Here is a 19362-nt window from a genome sequence, read left to right as displayed (position 1 = left end):
AAGGCCTGTTGTGACCATTCCAGGGGCTTCCTGACATTAAGTATGTATGTATATGGATGCCCAGATGACACTTCTATTGGAAGGAAGAATGTTTTTATATTTGAAAAATAGTTCTACAATTATATGGCAAGATAGCTTGGCCTATCACCGTTGGGCGCATAGTTGAGGCAGGCAGGTCATAGAAAGACTTTCCACAAGGCATGTGTTACTTACATTGTTGGCCCCAGTCCTTATCCCAGTCATGCATAGTAGAGCATAATGCTGCCTGAGATACTCAGCATTGGCTTAGAGGTGGTTGCACCAGGTTGCATGCAGTTTTCAGCTATGAATTTTAGGGGGAAAAACAAAAATTCCTGGAGTCTGAAAAGAATCTGAACCAATTACTCTGTTTCTCAAGATCTTTGTCCATTAGCAATAGCAATAGTACTTAGACTTATATACCTCTTCACAGTGCTTTACAGCCCTTTCTGAGCAGTTTACAGAGTCAGCATATTTCCCCCAACAATCTTGAGTCCTCATTTTACCAACCTCAGAAGATGGAAGGCTGAGTCAACCTTGAGCCGATCAAGATCAAGCTCCAGGCTGTGGGCAAAGTTAGTCTGCAATACTGCATTCTAACCTCTGTGACACCAGGGTTCTTCTTTAGTTGGCTTAATAAGCATTTTAGGACCAAGAGACCCAAATTTAACCTGCAAGAGTGAACAAGCTGATTTAATTCTCCCTGAATTTCTTCCTTTTTAGATTGCAAATGGAAGGCTATACTATGAATGTTTTCTCCATAAAAGAAATATCTTGAGCTTATGAAACAAAACAAAAAAATAATAATCAAATGCCGTACTAAACAGCATTTACTAAAGCTCTATGTACTTCAGAAATGATTCAGCCGACAACTGCTCTGAAGAAGGGTGATGAGATTAAAAAAAAGAAGCAGCTGTTTTAATGAGTAGCAGTTGTATTTTTTTCCCAATTTCTGTAGAAACCTGGGGGGAAAAATAGAAAGGCCCCTGAGCTCTCATTCCTTCCCAGAACATATTTTTAAAATAATTTTTGAAGCATGTACAGCCGTTGAATAGAGTATTTAAGCCTTTCACATGCTATAGATTAGGACTCTGCCTTCTGAAATAGAATTTGGTATGGTTATCATCTAAAATGTTACCATTAATTCTTCTACTACTGTACAGGTAGTACTTGATTTATGACCACAATTGGGAACAGAATTTCCATTGTTAAGCAAAGCAATTGTTAAGCGAGTCACGGTTCTTAAGTGAGTCACTGTTGTTAAGTGAATCGCCCTGTCATTAAGTAAATCCAGCTTCCCTTGTTGAAATTGCTGGGAAAGTTGCAAATGGCGATCACGTGACCCCAGGAGACTTGGCAACCATGGTAAATACGGGCCAAGCGCCTGAATTTTGATCACATGATCTGGAATGCTCTGATGGTTGTCAGTGCAAGGAACCGGTTGTATGTCACTTTTTGCCACTGTTAACTTAAATGTTTGTTAAGTCAAGGACTACCTGTATATAATTCCAATGGTAATTTCTGTGACTAAAGATTAATTTCAGATTCTAAGATTATAGATAGCAAACTAATAATAATTTTACACTAAGCCTTATATGTTTTCTGCATATCCTAGCTTTCATTAGATGCTTGCATGCATTTTGGCTGATTAAAAAGGCAATTGAGACCTGCCCAAAAGGAAAACATCTTTAATGTATACTTGGCTATTAGTCCTTCTTTTAACGACTTTCTAACTATCATGCTGTCTTTCCTTGTTTCCCCTTGTCTTCATCCGACAAGCAGTGGTGATACGAGATTTACAGAACATGTGGGTGAATCCTTCCTTTGACATACAGGTGTGGCACAAAGACTGTGACTGGAGTCTTCTTCGGCTGTGATCTGGTGAACTGGCTTTTGGAAGTTGGCCTTGCCATGGACCGCGGGGAAGCTGTAATGTATGGAGAGAGGCTGGTGAAGGGCGGCATCATCCAACATATTACTAATGACTTTGAATTTCGGGATGAGCGACTGCATTACCATTTTACAGCTACGACAACCGCAATAAGGGACAGCCGAGGGAATGAAGACGCCCATGGAAGCTAGCCAAGACCAAGCCCTCCTACTCGCATGTAACACACAGAGTTTGAGATCCTTTTGCTTAGAATGTGGCCGTGTTGATCTCTAACCCAAAGAGAATTAGGTCTTGCATTCTGAATGTTGACTAAAATGAGTTGCTTCAGGGAATTACTTCAAATTGTGAAAGACGCGTAACAGGCTTTGTACTCACTTTTTTTAAAAAAAAAGAAAAGAAACCATAGTTTTTTTTAAAAAAATAATAATTTTTCTTTCCTTGTCAGTACAGACAATACTGTGGACAAAGCAACTCATTGTTATCATGTGATGTGTTATTATTATTACTTTTTAAAGGGAACAGTAGATCATTTTGGTGTATGCAGTTCTTACTCTTGTTTTAACAGGGAAGTTCTCTTATTTGTACTGGCAAATAAGTTAAAGGATAGAACTGAGAAATCAGCAAATGATGTTTGCTGTTTATCCTGATTCTTATACGAGTAAGCCAGTTTAACCTTTAAAGCATACAGGTCTCTGTTTATCAGTCTGTTTGAATCTGAACTGAGATTTAAAGCACCATAATTGTGAGCTGGATTTCTTCTTCAAATATGTTTCATAATTTTTCCCCTTGGTTCATTGATAATAGGCATATGACTACCAAAAATGGACCAATTTATTTCACAGACTGCAATCAGTTGGAGTCTGTGGATGCCATATTTATTTTGTACTTAATAATACCAAATTAATATTTTTTAAATTGTTAAATTGTACTTGAGTACTACTGTTGATATGCAAATTAAAGAACTTGAATGGACTTCTTGTTAAATTTTAATTTTGCAATGCAAATTTTTAAGTATTCATAGAAATATGTGCTTGCGTGTTTTCACCATAAAAGTAAAGTATTTTTAAATATATATGTTTATCAAAAACTCTGGTAATTTTTTAATTCTTAAGCAGCATTATAGAATAATAAGAATGCATGAACCTGTTATTGGCCTTTTTAAAGTTAAGAAGAATCCTTAAATATTTTTTCTGAAAGTGGTTCATCAACAATATTGTTAGTAGAAGCAATTTGTCATGCTTCTTCAGCTATTAAGAAGATCTGTTGATTTATCTTTATCTAACCACTATTTTTTTTACCAGGTGCGTGGCACATTTGTGTATGGATATGTTTTATATTTATACAAATATAGATTATATTTGGAAGCTGGGCTTATTAAAATTATAGCTGTTAACTTTTAAAGTTAACTCTGTAATACCCTAAAAATAATGAACCTTTTCATGTTCACACTCTTATGTATTCAGACATAAAGAAGTGGGGGTTTTTTTAGTTTTATTTTTTTACTATCAATACAGGTGAATTGAAATACTGCCAATGTTTTCTGCATTGCATAAAAAAGGCTATCTTCCAAAATGAAAAAAAGGTTTATATAAAGTCTAATTTGTAAGTTGATCTACAGCTCAAATGAAAAGCATGCTGTATTACAAAACCCAATTATTGTTTTACACTGGGAAGAGTTATGGTGAAACATGTTCCTGAAAGTAGTAAATTGATTTTCTTGCTGTTCCAGTTACTCAATAAATACAGCTATCCTGACTTGTATAATATTCCTTGTTAAGAGTTGAAGCAAAAAGTTGCACTATATACTTTTCACTGCTTGTGGTTCAATTCTTAAAAGTATCCTTAAATTTAGGCTAGGTAGACTGTGTTCAAAGATCAATCTATACACTGGGATTATTTAAACATCATTTATTAAATAAATCATTTAGTAGGTTCATACAAATATTAAGCTCCAAATTAACCAGTTTAAATTATGGCTTAATATATTAGGTGGATTCAAGCTTAAAATCCAAAGTGCCATGGTAGAGTATTCAATTTTAAGTTCGTGACATTCAGCTATAGGTAAATTGTATCTCCCAACATGGGAAGATGGCATTTTTTTCTTGATATTTTTGCTATTGTGATAGCAGTTACGTTATTTTTCATAATATCTGATACTACGTAAGAATTTTTTTGGTATGGGTGTAATTTCTTGTTAATTTCTTTGTTCTTGAATTCATCATATTTTTATATATATATACCAAATTGAAACACGCAACTAATTATTAATTGTGCAATTTTATTCATATGTTAAAACTTCTACAGTACCTAACTACCATAGGCATAAGATTGCCACCCGAATGAGTTTCTGCCCAAATTTAGGTTTTCAACTCAGGAAATACCCCCTCTTTAAAATTAAAAGTTAGATTTAATTCATTAGACAAATCAGGACTTAAATGTTCCTATGACTTGACTGCATCCTACTTCATACCTTTCTGTATCTGGCTCCCAACAGTCCTCCTTTATTACCTGAAAAACGTTAATTTTGATTGTTTTAAAAAACCAATGTTAGCATTCAGCAGCAAAATGTCCTACTTACAAACACTGGATTAATTGCCTGAGCTTTTCTTTTCTTCCACTTACTGATGAGAAACCAAAGAAGGAATCAAACCTGAACTCAACAAGGTCCTATTACCAATGAAGCTTCTCACAAATATTCACTATCACAATGTTTATATGGTAATCTTTCCCATTAGTTACAAAGTTTTGTTTTCTGCTGTATTAGCAAATTTTGCAGAAGTGCGTTGAATTATATTTGACTACCACCAACTTTAGATTCTCCAATAAAAATAATGTATAGAAGCAATGAAATGATGCTGTTCAGTGAAGCCTATTCTAATAGGGAACAAATGCATCTAATTTCTATTGGATTGTGAAACCCAGTGCATAATGATATTGGAAATAACATTAACATCCTATTCAAACTATCCTGATGTATCAAGTTTTTAATACAAGCTTTTCAGGACAGATTTATTCTTTTAATCCTTTGTCAAAAACTAAGTCTGTATACCAATTCAAATTATATACAAACAACACTGTATATTTTTATTTTTAGATTAAAGGCACTAGTGCTAACCATATCCACGTTTTCATACTTCAGCAATAGAACTGTATAGAAAGAAATGCATCCTTGAATTCTTAAAGTTGTTTTCTTAAATAGTTAAATTTGCATCTGGGAAGCCATTTGCAAGAAAATGGAAAATGTTCTGTAGTTTACAATCCTTGGTTTTCTCAACAGCCATTTTAGTCTACAGTATTTTGGGGTTGATTTGGTTAATACATATTAATTCCAGAATTAGTTATTTCACTTACTTGCTTTATTTTGCTTCTTGTCCAACTAGATTTTTAAATGTTGAAGTTGCTGAGAGCTGAGTAACATATAAATTATTGTTATTAACTCTGCTTATTAAATGTGTATGACACTTGGTTATTTAGTGTATGCAATACCAAAGAAATACAGGCTGAAAATATATGCAAAGTAAACAAACTAGTAATTTTGAGGATGTTTTTTTTCTTTTTTTTCTTTTTGAAAGCTTTTTTATTATTAAAGAGTTTTACAAAAACAAAATTTTACAATATATCCCCAAATCCCTCCCACCCCAAACCCACCCACTTCCCCCCCCCCACTTCCCAGAGCTAATTTTGAGGATGTTTTAAACTTTGGATGGCTGCATGTCACATTTTAAATTAGCAATTATGTTCTATTAAGGCTAATGCCAATATTTTATCTTCCAGCTAGCTTACACATAATAAATGCTATTTGGCCAGAAGTATCATTGTACAATCAATAAAGCAGTTTTGGAAAATAACACTTGGATTAATAAAAGGAAACAACTGCAGATATTTTGTCAGGCATATATACGTATTTCTTCTTCAACACAATCTGCAAAAAGATTAACTGCTTGATCAACATCCAGGAACCCATTCTGGAGAATATGGTCCATCTCATCAATCTTTGTTTTCTCCAGTTTGTGGATCTGTTCCATGATCAGTTCAGCCTTTTCCTATAAAACATATTTGAAAATAGAACCAAATATGAATCTTCTGCATAGCAAATGCTTGCTACAATTAATCTTAAATGAGAGTCGGTGTGATCTAGTGGGTAGAATGTTAGACTACACAGAGACCCAAATTATAGTTCATCTTCAGCCATAGAAAATCACATGCTGCCTTTTGTCCAGTCACTTGCACCCAGAAAAAATCCATTAAATTGTTTACTTTATTGTTGTATTCACCACATTTCTACATCACCCATCTCATTTACGTGATTCTGAGCACCATGTACATCGTTATGAGCTCCTGAATAAAAAGTGAGGTATAAATTAAACATGTTTTAAACAAGTAACATAATGGGAAAAAAGAGGGAAAGGTTTGCAACAAATGTTGAGTCTTCAAATAAATTATGAATCCCTTAATAAGCTCCTGCTTAAGACTCCATTCTATCTGACAAGCAGCCTCTTGCTTAACACTTCCAAATTCTGCGTTTTTATTTTATTTTATTTTATTAGATTTATATACCGCCCTTTCCCGAAGGACTCAGGGCGGTTTACAGGGTATTTAAAACCAAACCAATACAAAAGTTAAAAACAATTTTAAAAAGATTAAATTATCCCTAAAAAATAAAAAACCCAGTTAAAAATTCTCAGCCTGGGCCGGACAGCTCGAAGAGCCAGGTCTTCAGGTCCCAGCGGAATGAACGAAGGTCAGGGGCAGTCCGAAACTCCATGGGCAGCTGGTTCCAGAGGGCAGGCGCACCCACAGAGAAGGCCCTCCCCCTGGGTGTTATCTGCCGGCAGTCTTTTACCAGCGGCACCCTGAGAAGACCCTCCCTGTGGGAGCGCACTGGATGAAGGGAGCTTGATGCCGGCAGCAGGTGTTCCCTCAGATATCCCGGACCCAAGCCATTTTAGAAGGTGTTAAATGGTCAGATGTAAGGCTAGTGACCTTGCACTTAAAGCAGATAGTCCTCGACTTACAGCCATAATTGGGACCAAAATCCCATTGTTAAGCAAGGCAGTTATGTTAGGCTGCAGAATGGGACAACTGGTTGCCCCAAAGGATCTCACCCAGCGAGAGTTTCCTGGATCTCCCTTTTTTTTAGCTTGCAATCCTTCATATTCAAAGCTACACAGTTGCTCTGGGATATATGGAGGTGTATACCTAACATCTATCCACAGGTAGATAACAGATGATGACATAATACAAAATGTCACGAATCATTTCCTGTGCTGTCATTTGACTGTGCTATATAGTCTCAGTCAACAGGGGCTATCTCTGAGTGTAGGCCCAGCTTTTCAAGTGAAGGCATCACATTGGGAGCTTCGTCCTTGCTGACAGTGCTGAGGGATCCCGGTAAGGAAACAGTTGGGAAAGGATGACCCAATGGGTCACGTGCCTCCTAGATATTTAAAATTAAGTTTAACAACAGCAGAGATCCCAAAGGTACTTTTTCAAAAGGCAACTGGACTTTATTTTTCCTTTAAAGATATTTCACTTCTCATCCGAGAAGCTTCTTCAGTTCTAAGATGGTGGCACCTGGAATGGCTGCGGCTGCATTGGCTCTTGAAGGCGAATAGTTTTGGGAGGGATAGTAAGGGCTATAGGCCACATGATCAGGAAGATTTTAAATGTGTTTGAGCAACATGGTAGAACTAAGGTAACATACGACCGACAATCTTTGCTGGCATGGCGAGTTGCTAGTTGTTTTGGAACTGTTGGTGAGACCGTTAAAAGTCGTTGGCGCTGTTTGAATTTGTTCTACCAGCAGCAAGATCTGACTGCTGGCCTAGTGATGGATTGTATTGCAAATCAGGGCTGTTTCCAGAGGAGGCAGAGGAGGAGAGGACCTGGAGCTTATGGAGCAAAGGAACTGGATAAGGCTGTCGGCAGGCCCAGAGGAAGAGAGAGAGGCTTTTGGAGGAGTTGGTGGCGGCGGCAGCGTGCTCCAGGGGCGAAAAGAAGCAAGGCCTCTTTAAGGAAAAGGTGGAAGAGTCAGGATCAGAAAAAGGAAAGAAGGCGAGGTTGTCAGAATACAAGCGAATTTGAGGGCTAATCCACATGGAGCCCCATTTCCATCTGTCCTGTTTGCCATCGTTCACTCCCTAGAGACTAAAATAGACAATGTGAAATTTGAGCGGGCCCCGAACAAGGAGTATATATCGGAGGCGGTGACCCTTTGAGAGCTGTATGCAACGAAATTTCATTTTGATGTATGCTGATTGGTGTACATTCAAAGTGACAATAAAGTTATCATCCAGATAGAAGGCAAATAGGATGATGATGATGATAATATAATAATAATAATAATAATAATAATAATAATAATAATAATAATAATAATAATAATAATAAGAATAAGAAGAAGAAGAAGAAGAAGAAGAAGAAGAAGAAGAAGAAGAAGAAGAAGAAGAAGAAGAAGAAGAAGAAGAAGAAGAAGAAGAAGAAGAAGAATTGGAAGGGACCTTGGAGGTCATCTAGTCCAACCCCCTGCTAAGGCAGGAAACCCTATACCATTTCAGACAAATGGCTGTCCAGTCTCTTCTTAAAAACTTCCAGTGTTGGAGCATTCACAGCTTCTGGAGGCAGGTTGTTCCGCTGGTTAATTGTTCTAACTGTCAGGAAGTTTCTCCTTAGTTCTAGGTTGCTTCTCTCCTTGATTAGTTTCCATCCGTTGCTTCTTGTCCTGCCTTCAGTTGCTTTGGAGAATAGCTTGGCTCCCTCTTCTTTGTGGCAGCCCGAGATATTGGAACACTGCTATCATGTCACCCCTCACCCTTCTCTTCATTAGACTAGACATACCCAATTCCTGCAACCGTTCTTTGCAAGTTTTAATCTCGTAAATCAACTTTACTGCTCTTCTCTGCACTCTTTCTAGAGTCTCAACTTCTTTTTTATATCATGGTGGCCAAAACTAGGTAGAATATTTTAAGTGTGGCCTTACCAGGCATTATAAAGTGGTATTAACACTTCACCTGATCTTGATTCTATCCCTCTGTTAATGCAGCCTAGGACTGTGTTGGCTTCTTTGGCAGCTGCAGCACACTGCTGGCTCATAGTTAAGTGATTGTCTACTAAGATTCCAACCAACAGATAAATATAGGATATTGAAAAGCTTAGGACTCCTGGGATCCTACAAATTGGAAAACAAATACCAAATATTTAGTTTTTTTAAAAAAAAGCATTAAAGTGAAAACGCCTCGATGGGAATGGGCTTGGACTATGTCTCACATAGGTATTAGAGGGGCATTGCCTTTTTAAGCACTCAGAGCCTGACTACCTAAGGGGATGCGTTCCAGCACACACTGAAATATGCAAGCTGCACTGCTTTTTGAGACTGATGTATTATTACGCACATGGGAGGTGCCCTTTTCCTGCATCATTCCCAGAGTCTGGAAGCCACTTATTAAGCAGCTGCATTTGGCTACCATTTTGTCTTTATAAAATACATTTTAAAAAACTACTTTATTTTTAGTTTGGTCTTTAGGGGCCAATGGTTTTATTGGTTTTAATTTGCCAATCACATTTTTCATTACTGTAACTATTCTTCTAGTTCCTTTGGGACAGGAACATTATTTATTTGCTTATTTTTTTTAATGCTATTTTAAATTATAAATTGCCCTGGCAGTTCAACAGTTGTCCTAAAGTATTATTCAGATTAGGGCGAACTGGAGAGCAAATACCTTTAGAGCATTTTGTGCTGTTCTGGATAGAGTCTCTCAAAATCTATATTCTGATTTTCTAAAAAGTGTTGATGCTATTCCACATTCTCACCGATTACTATCTTCTAGCTGCCAATCATCACTATTTGGTGATGGAAGACAATTTTAAGAGGAGAATGAGAAATGCCATAAAGCGTATCCTAAAAGAGAAAACCTCTTATTCATGGGCCACATTAAATGCTATTGAAGGGCCGTACAGAAATGAAAAATAGATAGATGGATGGATGGTTAGAAGAGAGAGAGAGAGAGAGAGAGAGAGAGAGAGAGAGAGAGAGAGAGAGAAATAGGCAGGCAGGCAGACAGACAGAAAAGACAAGAGAAATAGGCAGGCAGGCAGATGATAGACAGACAGACAAACAGATAGACAGACAGACGGATGGATGATAGATAGAAACCAGGAGATGAGAGGGAGGGAGGGATGGAGGGAGAGAGAGAGAGAGAGAGAGGGAGAGACCTAGAGACTCTATTACATGTTGGGCAGCCATATACGTTGGATGAGACAATAAATTTGCAAACCCAGCTTAAGTCATTGTAAATATTGATTTAACATATTTACTAGGCCAAGTTACTAATGGAGATATTACATGACTTTAGCACAAGCGTGGTTCATCTTTTGTGCAATTTCCACTTAAAATGAAAGGGCAGAATAATTCCTGCTCCTCAAGCCACCCCAGAGAGTGTCCATCTCTGATTAATTCCATCGACTTTTATCTAGGGCCAATTTGCCTTGACTGTTAATAGAACAGATTCTTGTGGATAGCGAGCATGAAGTAAACTCGTAGCATTTTTGAACACTATCCTCGTATCTGATTTCTTGCACCTGACATTAACCTGAACTACTCGCCCCTGAATTTCACAGAATACAACAAACAAACATAACAACTTATTTTGAATTTCAACATTAAATCACAAGTCCAAGATCAACCCACCTTTGAGGACTCCATCATGGCAACTGCCTGTTCATGTTTTTGATAGAGCTCGTGTCTTCTGTCTGGCTTTGTATGAAATCGGGGCTTCTTTTTAACTGGATCCTCAGAGCCAAATACTGGAGAGCTGGTTTTTAGAAGCTGGGTAATATTTTGCACAAAAATGAAAGGTTTAAAAACAGACCTACAAAATAAAAATGAAAATAAGCAAATATGCAAATTAGTTGCTACTTTCACATGCCAGTGTTACATTCATTCAGCATAAATTGCAGGAGAACTAAATTTTCATATTAGTTCTTTCAATCTATCACAATCTAGTTGATTGGGTGGAAAAGTTTCTGGAACCAAGAAGAGGCCTGCCCCAGCAGATAAGACTCCTAGTGTACTTTTAAAAAAAACCAGAAGGTTTCCACCCAAAAACTAATGAAGCATTAAATGCCTTTCCTGTTGCAGAATTGGCCTTAAGATGAATCAGAATTTTTATCAGATTCTTTAATGCTGTACTTTGCTAAAGCTTCTACTTATCTTTACTTACACTGGGTCATATTTAGTACTTCTGGAAAGGTTTCAAGCCTTTTGTTTATAGATTATGCATCTACAGATTATGTTTATCGATTATGCAGCTATAGATTATGCAAAAGAGACAATCAACCAGCCCAAAAGAGAAAAAGATTCCAGCACCTCCCCACCAATAATGAAGCACTCAGATCAGCATAGATTAACTCCAAGGTCATCTTCAGACCAGCAATCAAGTAAGCAATACCCGAGCCAAGAAACTGCCAAAGGGCCATTAGTAAACCAAAGGATCCCTAAGACTGCCCCACCCACACAGACATTAGAATATACACTGACAGCAAACAGCACTTTTTACTAGCAACTAATGATGATACTTATCACAGCTAGGGTGATGAAGAAACGAATGTAAGAAAACAAGGAAGCTCAGAGAGCATCAAAGACCCCTCATTTCAAGCCTTTTATTTAAAATGGCAAAAATAAGGAAAGGGTTAATATTTGGTTCTTACGACACATTTTATTTGCATTACCTATCAGGATCTGGAGTTCCAGTGAAGAAATGAATACAAGGGAGGCTAGAATCTTGGGGAAGTATAGAAACCATGCTTCCTGTGGTCATGAAGGCACCTTCCATGTTAAGACCGCTCTCTTTATCTCGAAGAATTGCCATCATTGTCTCAGCTGTTATATTACCTAGATAAAGATAGGTTATTTGTTCAATACTGTATCTACCACCCACTTAATATTTATGCAAAATTGCTAAAAACCAGGAATAAAGCAACTTGTATATTTATAAGAAATGGCAAGAAATGGCAACACGCTAACTTTTTTCTTTTTCAACTTTAAATTTTAAATTAACTGCTAAAGACTTACCTGTTTACTCTGGCAATCCCTGGAATTTTTGTGCCCTGCTATATTTGTAATGGTTCATCACACAGCCAGACAGATGTTCAGACTGGATTTGTCTGATTAACGAGTTCTTCCGAAGGACCTGATATATGCTATTACTATTACTATTATTTAATTTTAGAAATATTGTTTTAAGCTTTTAATTGTGGTTTATTGTTGGGAGCCAACCTAAGTATTGTGAAGTGATAGTGCAAGGAGTACCTCTGAATAAATAAATGTGCTTGGTATCTTTTTCTCAAATGAGAGGATATGAAAAGCACCATTTTGTCTCCACTTTTAACAAAAAAATATTGGATCACAGTTTCTGTTGTAGAGAAGAGAAGTCAAATGGGCTTCTGGTGAGAGTTATGCAGAGAAAAAGGTAACAAAAAAAATCCTGCAGGAAAAAGTAAGTAGAGCAAAACAGGAAAATATAAGAGAGCAAGGTGGAGAAAGAGGTGTTCCATGAAAATGAGAGATGAAGCAGAAGGCAAGAAAGAAGAGAAGAAGGAAGAAGGAAGAAGAAAGAAGAAAGAAGAAGAAAGAAGAAAGAAGAAAGAAGAAGAAAGAAGAAGAAGAAGAAGAAGAAGAAGAAGAAGAAGAAGAAGAAGAAGAAGAAGAAGAAGAAGAAGAAGAAGTAGTCACAGTATATATGCACATGATCAAGAGTTGGGTGCAGGCTGGAGATTAGACACTGTCTTGAAATAATCAGCGAAATCTCTGATCTCAGGCATCTGTAAATCTAAAAAACCCCACTTTCTTTGCATGGTGACAAGTCACTTTTCCAATCTAGATTTTCAGCATATCTTCCTGTAAATTCAGAACATTCAGTAACCATTTTAAAATAGTAATTGCAGTATTTAAAGCAATGCCTTTGTAACAATTTTAGAAGATTTCCTCTTAAATACATGAAAATAAAATCTTTAGAGACCAGGGAGGTTTACAGCAATGATTTTCTCTCAACTAAGTTTTTTAAAAAAACTCCTGAATTGACTGATCACTTGATCACCCGGTGTGACTTAAAAGTGGTTCAGGTTAAGTACCTGAAAAATAGGGATTTAGCCGAAATATACTAATAGAACTCCAAAACATCCTTAACCTTAAACAAGCATTAAAAAGATGTTCAGCACGAAGAACCTACTATTCTGCCAATGAATGAAATTTACATGATTACAGGACAATCATACAGGCAAGGAATCCCCAGTAAAATGAATATTGATTGAAACAGAAGGGTGCAACTCTGATTGACTTTTTTTTCCTTTTTTTAAAAGCACACATTCCAATTTGTGTGTTGAAGCTGATAGTAGCAAGGGAGAAAATCTGACCTTTAAAGCTTCAAAGAATAAATATTTCAAAGTGGTGTGTCTCAGCCATATCCCTCCATTAAGCACTACATCCAAATCCAACTATAAAATGGCAGCTATAAGATCTTCTATAACTTAACAGAGGTACCTGCATATTTCTTCAGTAGTTTATAGCCTTCACAGTATCTGCCACTTGCAGTTGTCATTCTGGCAGTATTTACATATGAGTATGTGGCAGCAAAATCAAATACTTCTTTACCATCCCACCAGCCTTTGCTTAAAGCATAATTCCTTAGCTCTGGATGTTCACGGTCAATTTTTGTTGTGATGGTTAGCTGGTTGGAAATATTCCGCGTTCCTTCTGTTTAAAAGCGAGAGGAAAACAAGCTATTACACTTCTAAATGTTTCTGCCCCAAGCTGACCTACTTAAAAATTATTAAAGTGAGATGTCTAAATTTACTGTTAGAAATTTGGGAAGAAGCTAAATCCCACAATATGAATGTTCGACTGCTTCTTGACCCACTCCTTCCTCAATTCCAATAATTATACTTGGCCATAAAAAAAACACATTGGGCCAATTATAAACTAGACTTTTTCTCCCAGCTAAAACTAAATAACCAACGAATATCACTTTAAGCATTAGCACTAACTGAACACCATGACTGGAAAAAAGAAATTAAGCACACGATCAGAAGAAAGCAGCCAGGTCTTGGCAATTGAAATGGGTGCCCGTTTTTAATACAATGCTGAGATTTTTCATTATAACTGTTCACCAACTTTTTTTTTTAAAAGATGAGGATAAGGCATGTTGCAAGGAACTGCTAATTCCGCCCCCCCCCCCATTTGCCTCAGAAGATCATGGGATGTATTGGCAGAAAGAATCATTTCTAAAATGTTTTCCTTTTTCTCACCCATTCTTTTTCTTCAGTGCTGAAAAAATCTGAAGAAAGGGAAGTAAGTTGCCGCAGAAGCCTTTCAGGCTTAAATGAGGATTATAGCTGCTTTTTATTTTTAAAGGTTCTGCTGGCAGAGAATCCAGATTGTAACTGAGCTGAAACAGGCTTGCTTTCTGTAAAAACTGTAATAGCATTAGTGACATCACTTTTACCAGGATAGCACTGGAGGGAGGGAGGGAGGGAGGGAGGGAGGGAGGGAGAGAGAGAGAGAGAGAGAGAGAGAGAGAGAGAGAGAACTGTAAGTAAATAGGTAGGTAGACAGACAGATGATAGATTAGATCAGGGGTGCCAAACTCCCTGTGGCATATGGCATGTTGCAATGTATTGTGACTTTTTTCCCCTTGCCAGAGCTGGGGTGAGTGCAGCTTCCATGTGACACATCCGACAGTTTGACACCCTGGATTAGATGATAGATGGTACTGTAGATGATATAGACAGACAGACAGACATAGAGGATGGATGGATGGATGGATGGATGGACAGGCAGACAGACAGACATTGTCCACTGAGAAGTCTTAAAATTGAATAAAGGTTATTATTCATACCTTTTACTTTCTCAGCAGCCCAGTGCTTTCCAGATGTTTCCAGAATCCAAGCTTCTTTTCTGTCTGCTATCAAAAAGCTGTTATGGTAGGTAAATGTCATCTGACTCTCCATACAGTTTCCACCTTGATTATACTTGCCCACCAATTCAACAATAACACTGACAGCTTTTTCTGCAGTATCTGCTCTTTCAAGTCCAAGCCTAAAATCAAATCAAAGGGTTTAGCATTCTGTAACTTTCTTCAACTTCAAAAAACAGAATTTGAACATGCTCATTTATTTCTCAATCTGGGCTCGTGTTCAGAACCTTAAAACAAAGTTTTTGGGATGAAAACTATCACACACACTTACAAAACATCCTAGCAACTACAGAACTGCAATGACCCAGGTGCCATTTGTCTGTTTGTGCATGCAAAACTTTCCTACCGACATCCTCGAACTGGTAGGCTGTCCATAGGGCAGGGGTAGGCAACCTTGGCTCTTTTATGACTCGTGGACTTCAACTCCGAGAATTCAGATTTTATGAACTACAAGTGACTTATGACCACAATTAGGAGTGGAACTTCTGTTGCTAAGTGATCTAGCTGTTAAGTGAATCATGGCTGATTTTACGACCTTTTTTTTGTTGTAGCTGTTAAGCAAGTCACTGCGGTCATTAAGGGAATCCAACTTCCCCATTGACTTTTCTTATCAGAAGTTCCTGGGAAAGTCACAAAGGGTGATCATGTGGCCCTAGGATACTGCAACTGCATAAATACATTCCGACTGCTAAGTGCCCACATTTTTGATCATGTGACTGTGAACCCTCTGAAAGTTGCCAATGTGAGGGACGGTTGCAAGTCATTTTTTTCAGCACTGTCATAACTTCCAAGTGGCCATTAAATGAATAGTCATGGGTCAATAACCACCTCTAGTGTCTTGTAACTTTCATCATTTCTGGACCTGGTCAAAGTAGTTCCTTTGTCTAAAATGATTGTAGTTTGTAGTTTTCCATTTTAGCAGCACAATTCTGCATTAAGCCCCCATTTACCCATAAACTCTCCAGATCAAATTTTAGCGTCGTTTATTTTCCATCTCAAACAGTAGTTTCCAGAGATGGCTGTTTGACCAAGCACCACAAGTATAAACAACAAACTACTTTCCATTTGGTTTCACATCTTATCCAGCAGACTTAATGACAACCTGACAAGGTCCATGCCCAGGAGTGCTTCATCACCGCAGACTTCTTCTTTTCCCCATACGGCTTCATTCCCAATGCAGACTCCACATTCATTGGCTCCCATTTCAGCACCCCATAGCCAGGATGGACGGCTCAGGACAACTCCATACGTTTTTGGTACTTGTTCGATTTCTATATAAGTACACTGCAGTAATGATAATTTCAAAAATATTTTATGAATTACTTTTTAAATCACATACAACAGATTCAGTACTTCCCAGCGCTTTTACTATATAATGCTCTGGGACCCTCATATCTCTACTGGAATTATAAGATTCTTTTGAACAAAATGAGGTCCTGGAATTTAGAGGTTCCAGTGGAAGGCAACGAGAGCAAAAATCTGACTGCCGTCACAAATTTGTTCGTATTGTCTAAATGTAGCAAATTATGGACTCAAATCCTTCCTTCAACACCATTTTTTTCTTATGAAAACTAAATCTAAATTCAGTGGAACTATTTTCATGCAAGATTTTATGTTTAAATTCAGGATAAGTGGCTACAGACCGGAATTAGAAAGGAATTCCAAGAAGTTGATGAAGTGTTTTTCAAACAAGCAACCGCCTTAAGTGGAAGAAACGAGACCTATACCCTAGAATGTATTCTAAATATTCTATGCTAGAGAATATATTTTGTTGGAATGGCCTTGAATTGTCTGTCTCTTGCTGTACAAGGTAAGGAGAAAAATCATTCATATTTAGATGTTCTGACATTCTATACCAAGTCAAATATTGATGAAAAGGATTAAATAATGTATTTGCTTGCAAAAGTTCTTAAAATACCACAGAACTAGGAAAGGCTGATGTCTGAAATTATGGAGAACTATTTCCATTTGGTGCAAATAACAGTAACCAGAGTCATACACATTGTGCTGAACCATTGTTTGCTTAATCGTGGTTTGGCTACAATTGGCTTGGATTAAATAAAATCATAAACCAGAGTTTATACATTGTAATGGCAGAGTTCACAGAATACATAAAACCCAAATTCAGACAAATCATACCATGATTAATTGCAACCCTGAGTTAAAACCTGACAGCTAATTTGTATTCTCCACTGATCAGACTTGGAATCAGCCAGGTGTCCACTAGAAGCTTCAATGATGCAAACATGATGAAAGATACGTCATGACATCACAAAATAAATCTCTCTCTTTTTCTTTTGTACCTGTGTCCAGATCTGACTGTAAGTTTACAGGTCACATGGTTTGCATCAAAAATGCACATTTCATCATTCCAATTCTATGTAGATATCTATGCAGGCAAGCTAGACAATTGCACAAGCATGTGATTTTGGATATATTTATTTTATCTTTTAAGTTTCTCAGATAAAACTTCCCAATAGGTTTTATGACATTTCTAGAAATGTTGCTCTTACCTCAACTTTTTGTCCTGGATCATGAACAGCAGCAGGAAAAAACACAATCTCCTGGACTTCATCAGAAGGCCTATCAGAATTTTTTCCAAAAATGACTTGGCCACTTAGTGTGGCTGGAGGCAGAGCCACAAAAGTATCACAGGAAAAGGGTTCAGCAATACTATTAGCCATCCTGAAAAATAAAGTAATATACAATCATATCTCTCTGAATGCTCAATAACTGATAAACCACTATCATATTTTCCCTTGAGATAAATATTTTATGAAAAGTATAGTGGAGTTCATTGTCCAAGATAACACATGCCCCTATAACAAATTCTCTCTCAAATATATGGACTAAAATAAATCATTGAACAGAGCTATGTGTGTCTAGACTAGTGTTTCCAACTTTAGCAACTTTTAAGATATATAGACTTCAACTCCCAGAATTTCCCAGCCAGCAAAGTTTAGAAACACTGATCTAGAAGTCAGGAGAATTTTAGATCTTTTAGAGACATCCACCATTCAACCATTTTTCCCACTTTTTATTACTGACCAGATTAGCGAAATTTCCATAAGTTCTAGAGAAAAAATTGTCCATGATTCAATTTCATCTTAAAGTGGATTTCTCTGCCCACTTGAATTACAAAATACGCTGCATGAACCCAGATGTTTTTTGAGATCAGATGCCAGGCAAAGTAAATACTATACACGAAAGCCAGTTTGGTTAAGTAGCTAAGGTGCTAGGCTAGAAACCAGGAGACTGTGAGTTCTAGTGTCTTCCTTGGGCATGAAAAACTAACTGGGTGACTTTGGACCAGTCACTCTTTCTCAGCCTAACTCATCTTGCAGGTTTGTTCTTATGAGGAAAATAGGAGGAGGGAATAGTTATGTTTGTTACCTTCTATATAAAGAAAGGTAGGGTTTTTGTTTTTGTTTTAATGGAATAGGCAGCAGGAGGAGGAGCCTATCAAGGGAGAACTGCAGATGCACATAAGAAACCAGAAGTGGGAAGAAAAGAAGGAAGGGAAACAGGGCCAGACTAAATCAAGCGCCTGTCAGAAAGACAGAAGAGGCAACTCCATCCACATTCTCCACTAGCACAAGTTTGTCCCAAACATTGCAAAGGAGGTTGCTTTTCCCACCCTGGATGCTTCACAGGACTGGGCTGGTGGCAGACCGATCGGGGAAGATTTGTTTTCAAAACGGAACAGCAACCCCACCGCTCACTGCTTAGCTTCCAGGCAGTTTACCCGAATTGCAATAGACAAAACAGGCTTAGGGGAGCCACGACACGAGTTGCTAAGGTTAAGGCCCTACATCAGGGGTCTTCAAACCTGGCCTTTTTATGACTTGTGGACTTCAACTCCCAGAATTCCTCAGCCAGCGTGCCTGGCTGAGGAATTCTGGGAGTTGAAGTCCACAAGTCATAAAAGAGCCAAGTTTGAAGACCCCTGCGCCTACATTTTAAGAGTCCAGGTCTCCTTTCTTCCCCTTTTAGGGCGGCTGCTCATCCCAGTTTTATCATCTTTTGAGAAAACACTTCCATCAACCTCTTGGAATTCCTTTCTAATTCCAGCGTGCGGGCCCCCGATCCTGAATTCAAACGTAAAAACTTGCACGAAGACGGGTCTGCCGAAAACTCGCAGCTCAACTCGCAGCTCCAACCCCCTGCCTCTGTTCTACCCCGGGCGTCGCTTCCCTTTTAACCGTTCTGGCTCGCCGAGCCCTGTTTACGGCTTCACGTGTGTAAACCGGGGCCCGCCAGCTTGCGCAACCCAGACCCTCCCCCCCCAAGAGCCGCTTTCTTGCACCCGCAGAGCCGCACCCCGCAAAGCCCGACGTCGGACCCCCACAACTCGGCCCGGCGTCACCGCCTTTGCCTTGCGCGTAGCAGGCGCCGCGCCGATGCTTTTTTTCTTTTCCCGCCCTTCCAGCCGCCCTGCAAAGGCAGCTTCCCGGCCTTCTCCACCAGCTGCAGGAAACGGCGCTG

At 38.2% G+C, this 19362-nt stretch overlaps 2 protein-coding genes across 4 annotated transcripts in view; one reads left to right on the top strand and one right to left on the bottom strand.

Moving 5' to 3' along the window:
- Positions 1–3664, top strand: part of GPR155 (G protein-coupled receptor 155) — a 37177-nt gene extending 33513 nt beyond the window's left edge. The window contains exon 16 of one of the 2 annotated variants that reach the window (XM_081322343.1): positions 1854–3664. In XM_081322343.1, coding sequence (XP_081178469.1) covers positions 1854–2100 — 247 coding nt within the window. In that variant the 3' untranslated portion in view covers positions 2101–3664. Of the gene's footprint in view, positions 1–1800 lie in introns of both variants that reach the window. The other variant, XM_081322344.1, reaches the window with a different exon arrangement.
- A 2045-nt stretch (positions 3665–5709) lies between these two features.
- On the bottom strand, positions 5710–19359 carry SCRN3 (secernin 3). Of its 2 annotated transcripts, none has more exons than XM_081322379.1 (8): positions 19198–19359; positions 17391–17562; positions 15980–16161; positions 14800–14999; positions 13446–13658; positions 11636–11798; positions 10596–10776; positions 5710–5952 (listed from the first exon to the last, which is right to left on the bottom strand). In XM_081322379.1, the coding sequence occupies exons 2-8, from the start codon at positions 17559–17561 to the stop codon at positions 5797–5799; spliced, it is 1266 nt and encodes a 421-aa protein (XP_081178505.1). In that variant the 5' UTR covers position 17562; positions 19198–19359; the 3' UTR covers positions 5710–5796. The 2 variants fall into 2 exon arrangements, with proteins under 2 accessions (XP_081178505.1, XP_081178506.1); XM_081322380.1 differs by having other exon boundaries at positions 19253–19349.
- Positions 19360–19362: the final 3 nt, after the last annotated feature.

Source organism: Vipera berus (assembly GCF_964194415.1).
Source record: "Vipera berus genome assembly, chromosome: 1".
Lineage (NCBI taxonomy): Eukaryota > Metazoa > Chordata > Lepidosauria > Squamata > Viperidae > Vipera > Vipera berus.
Note: the sequence above shows the minus strand (reverse complement) of the source record. Positions and strands in the feature narration are given on the sequence as shown.

What these genes read in the sequence shown, in the direction of transcription:
- SCRN3 (XM_081322379.1), bottom strand. Translation starts at nt 17,561, where the DNA reads ATGGCTAATAGTATTGCTGAACCCTTTTCCTGTGATACTTTTGTGGCT. An exon ending in CTGGGCATGGACCTTGTCAG is followed by an intron (nt 15,000 to 15,979) that starts GTTGTCATTAAG and finishes ATTTGATTTTAG; the next exon opens with GCTTGGACTTGAAAGAGCAG. An exon ending in CCATGATGGAGTCCTCAAAG is followed by an intron (nt 5,953 to 10,595) that starts GTGGGTTGATCT and finishes TATGTTTTATAG; the next exon opens with GAAAAGGCTGAACTGATCAT.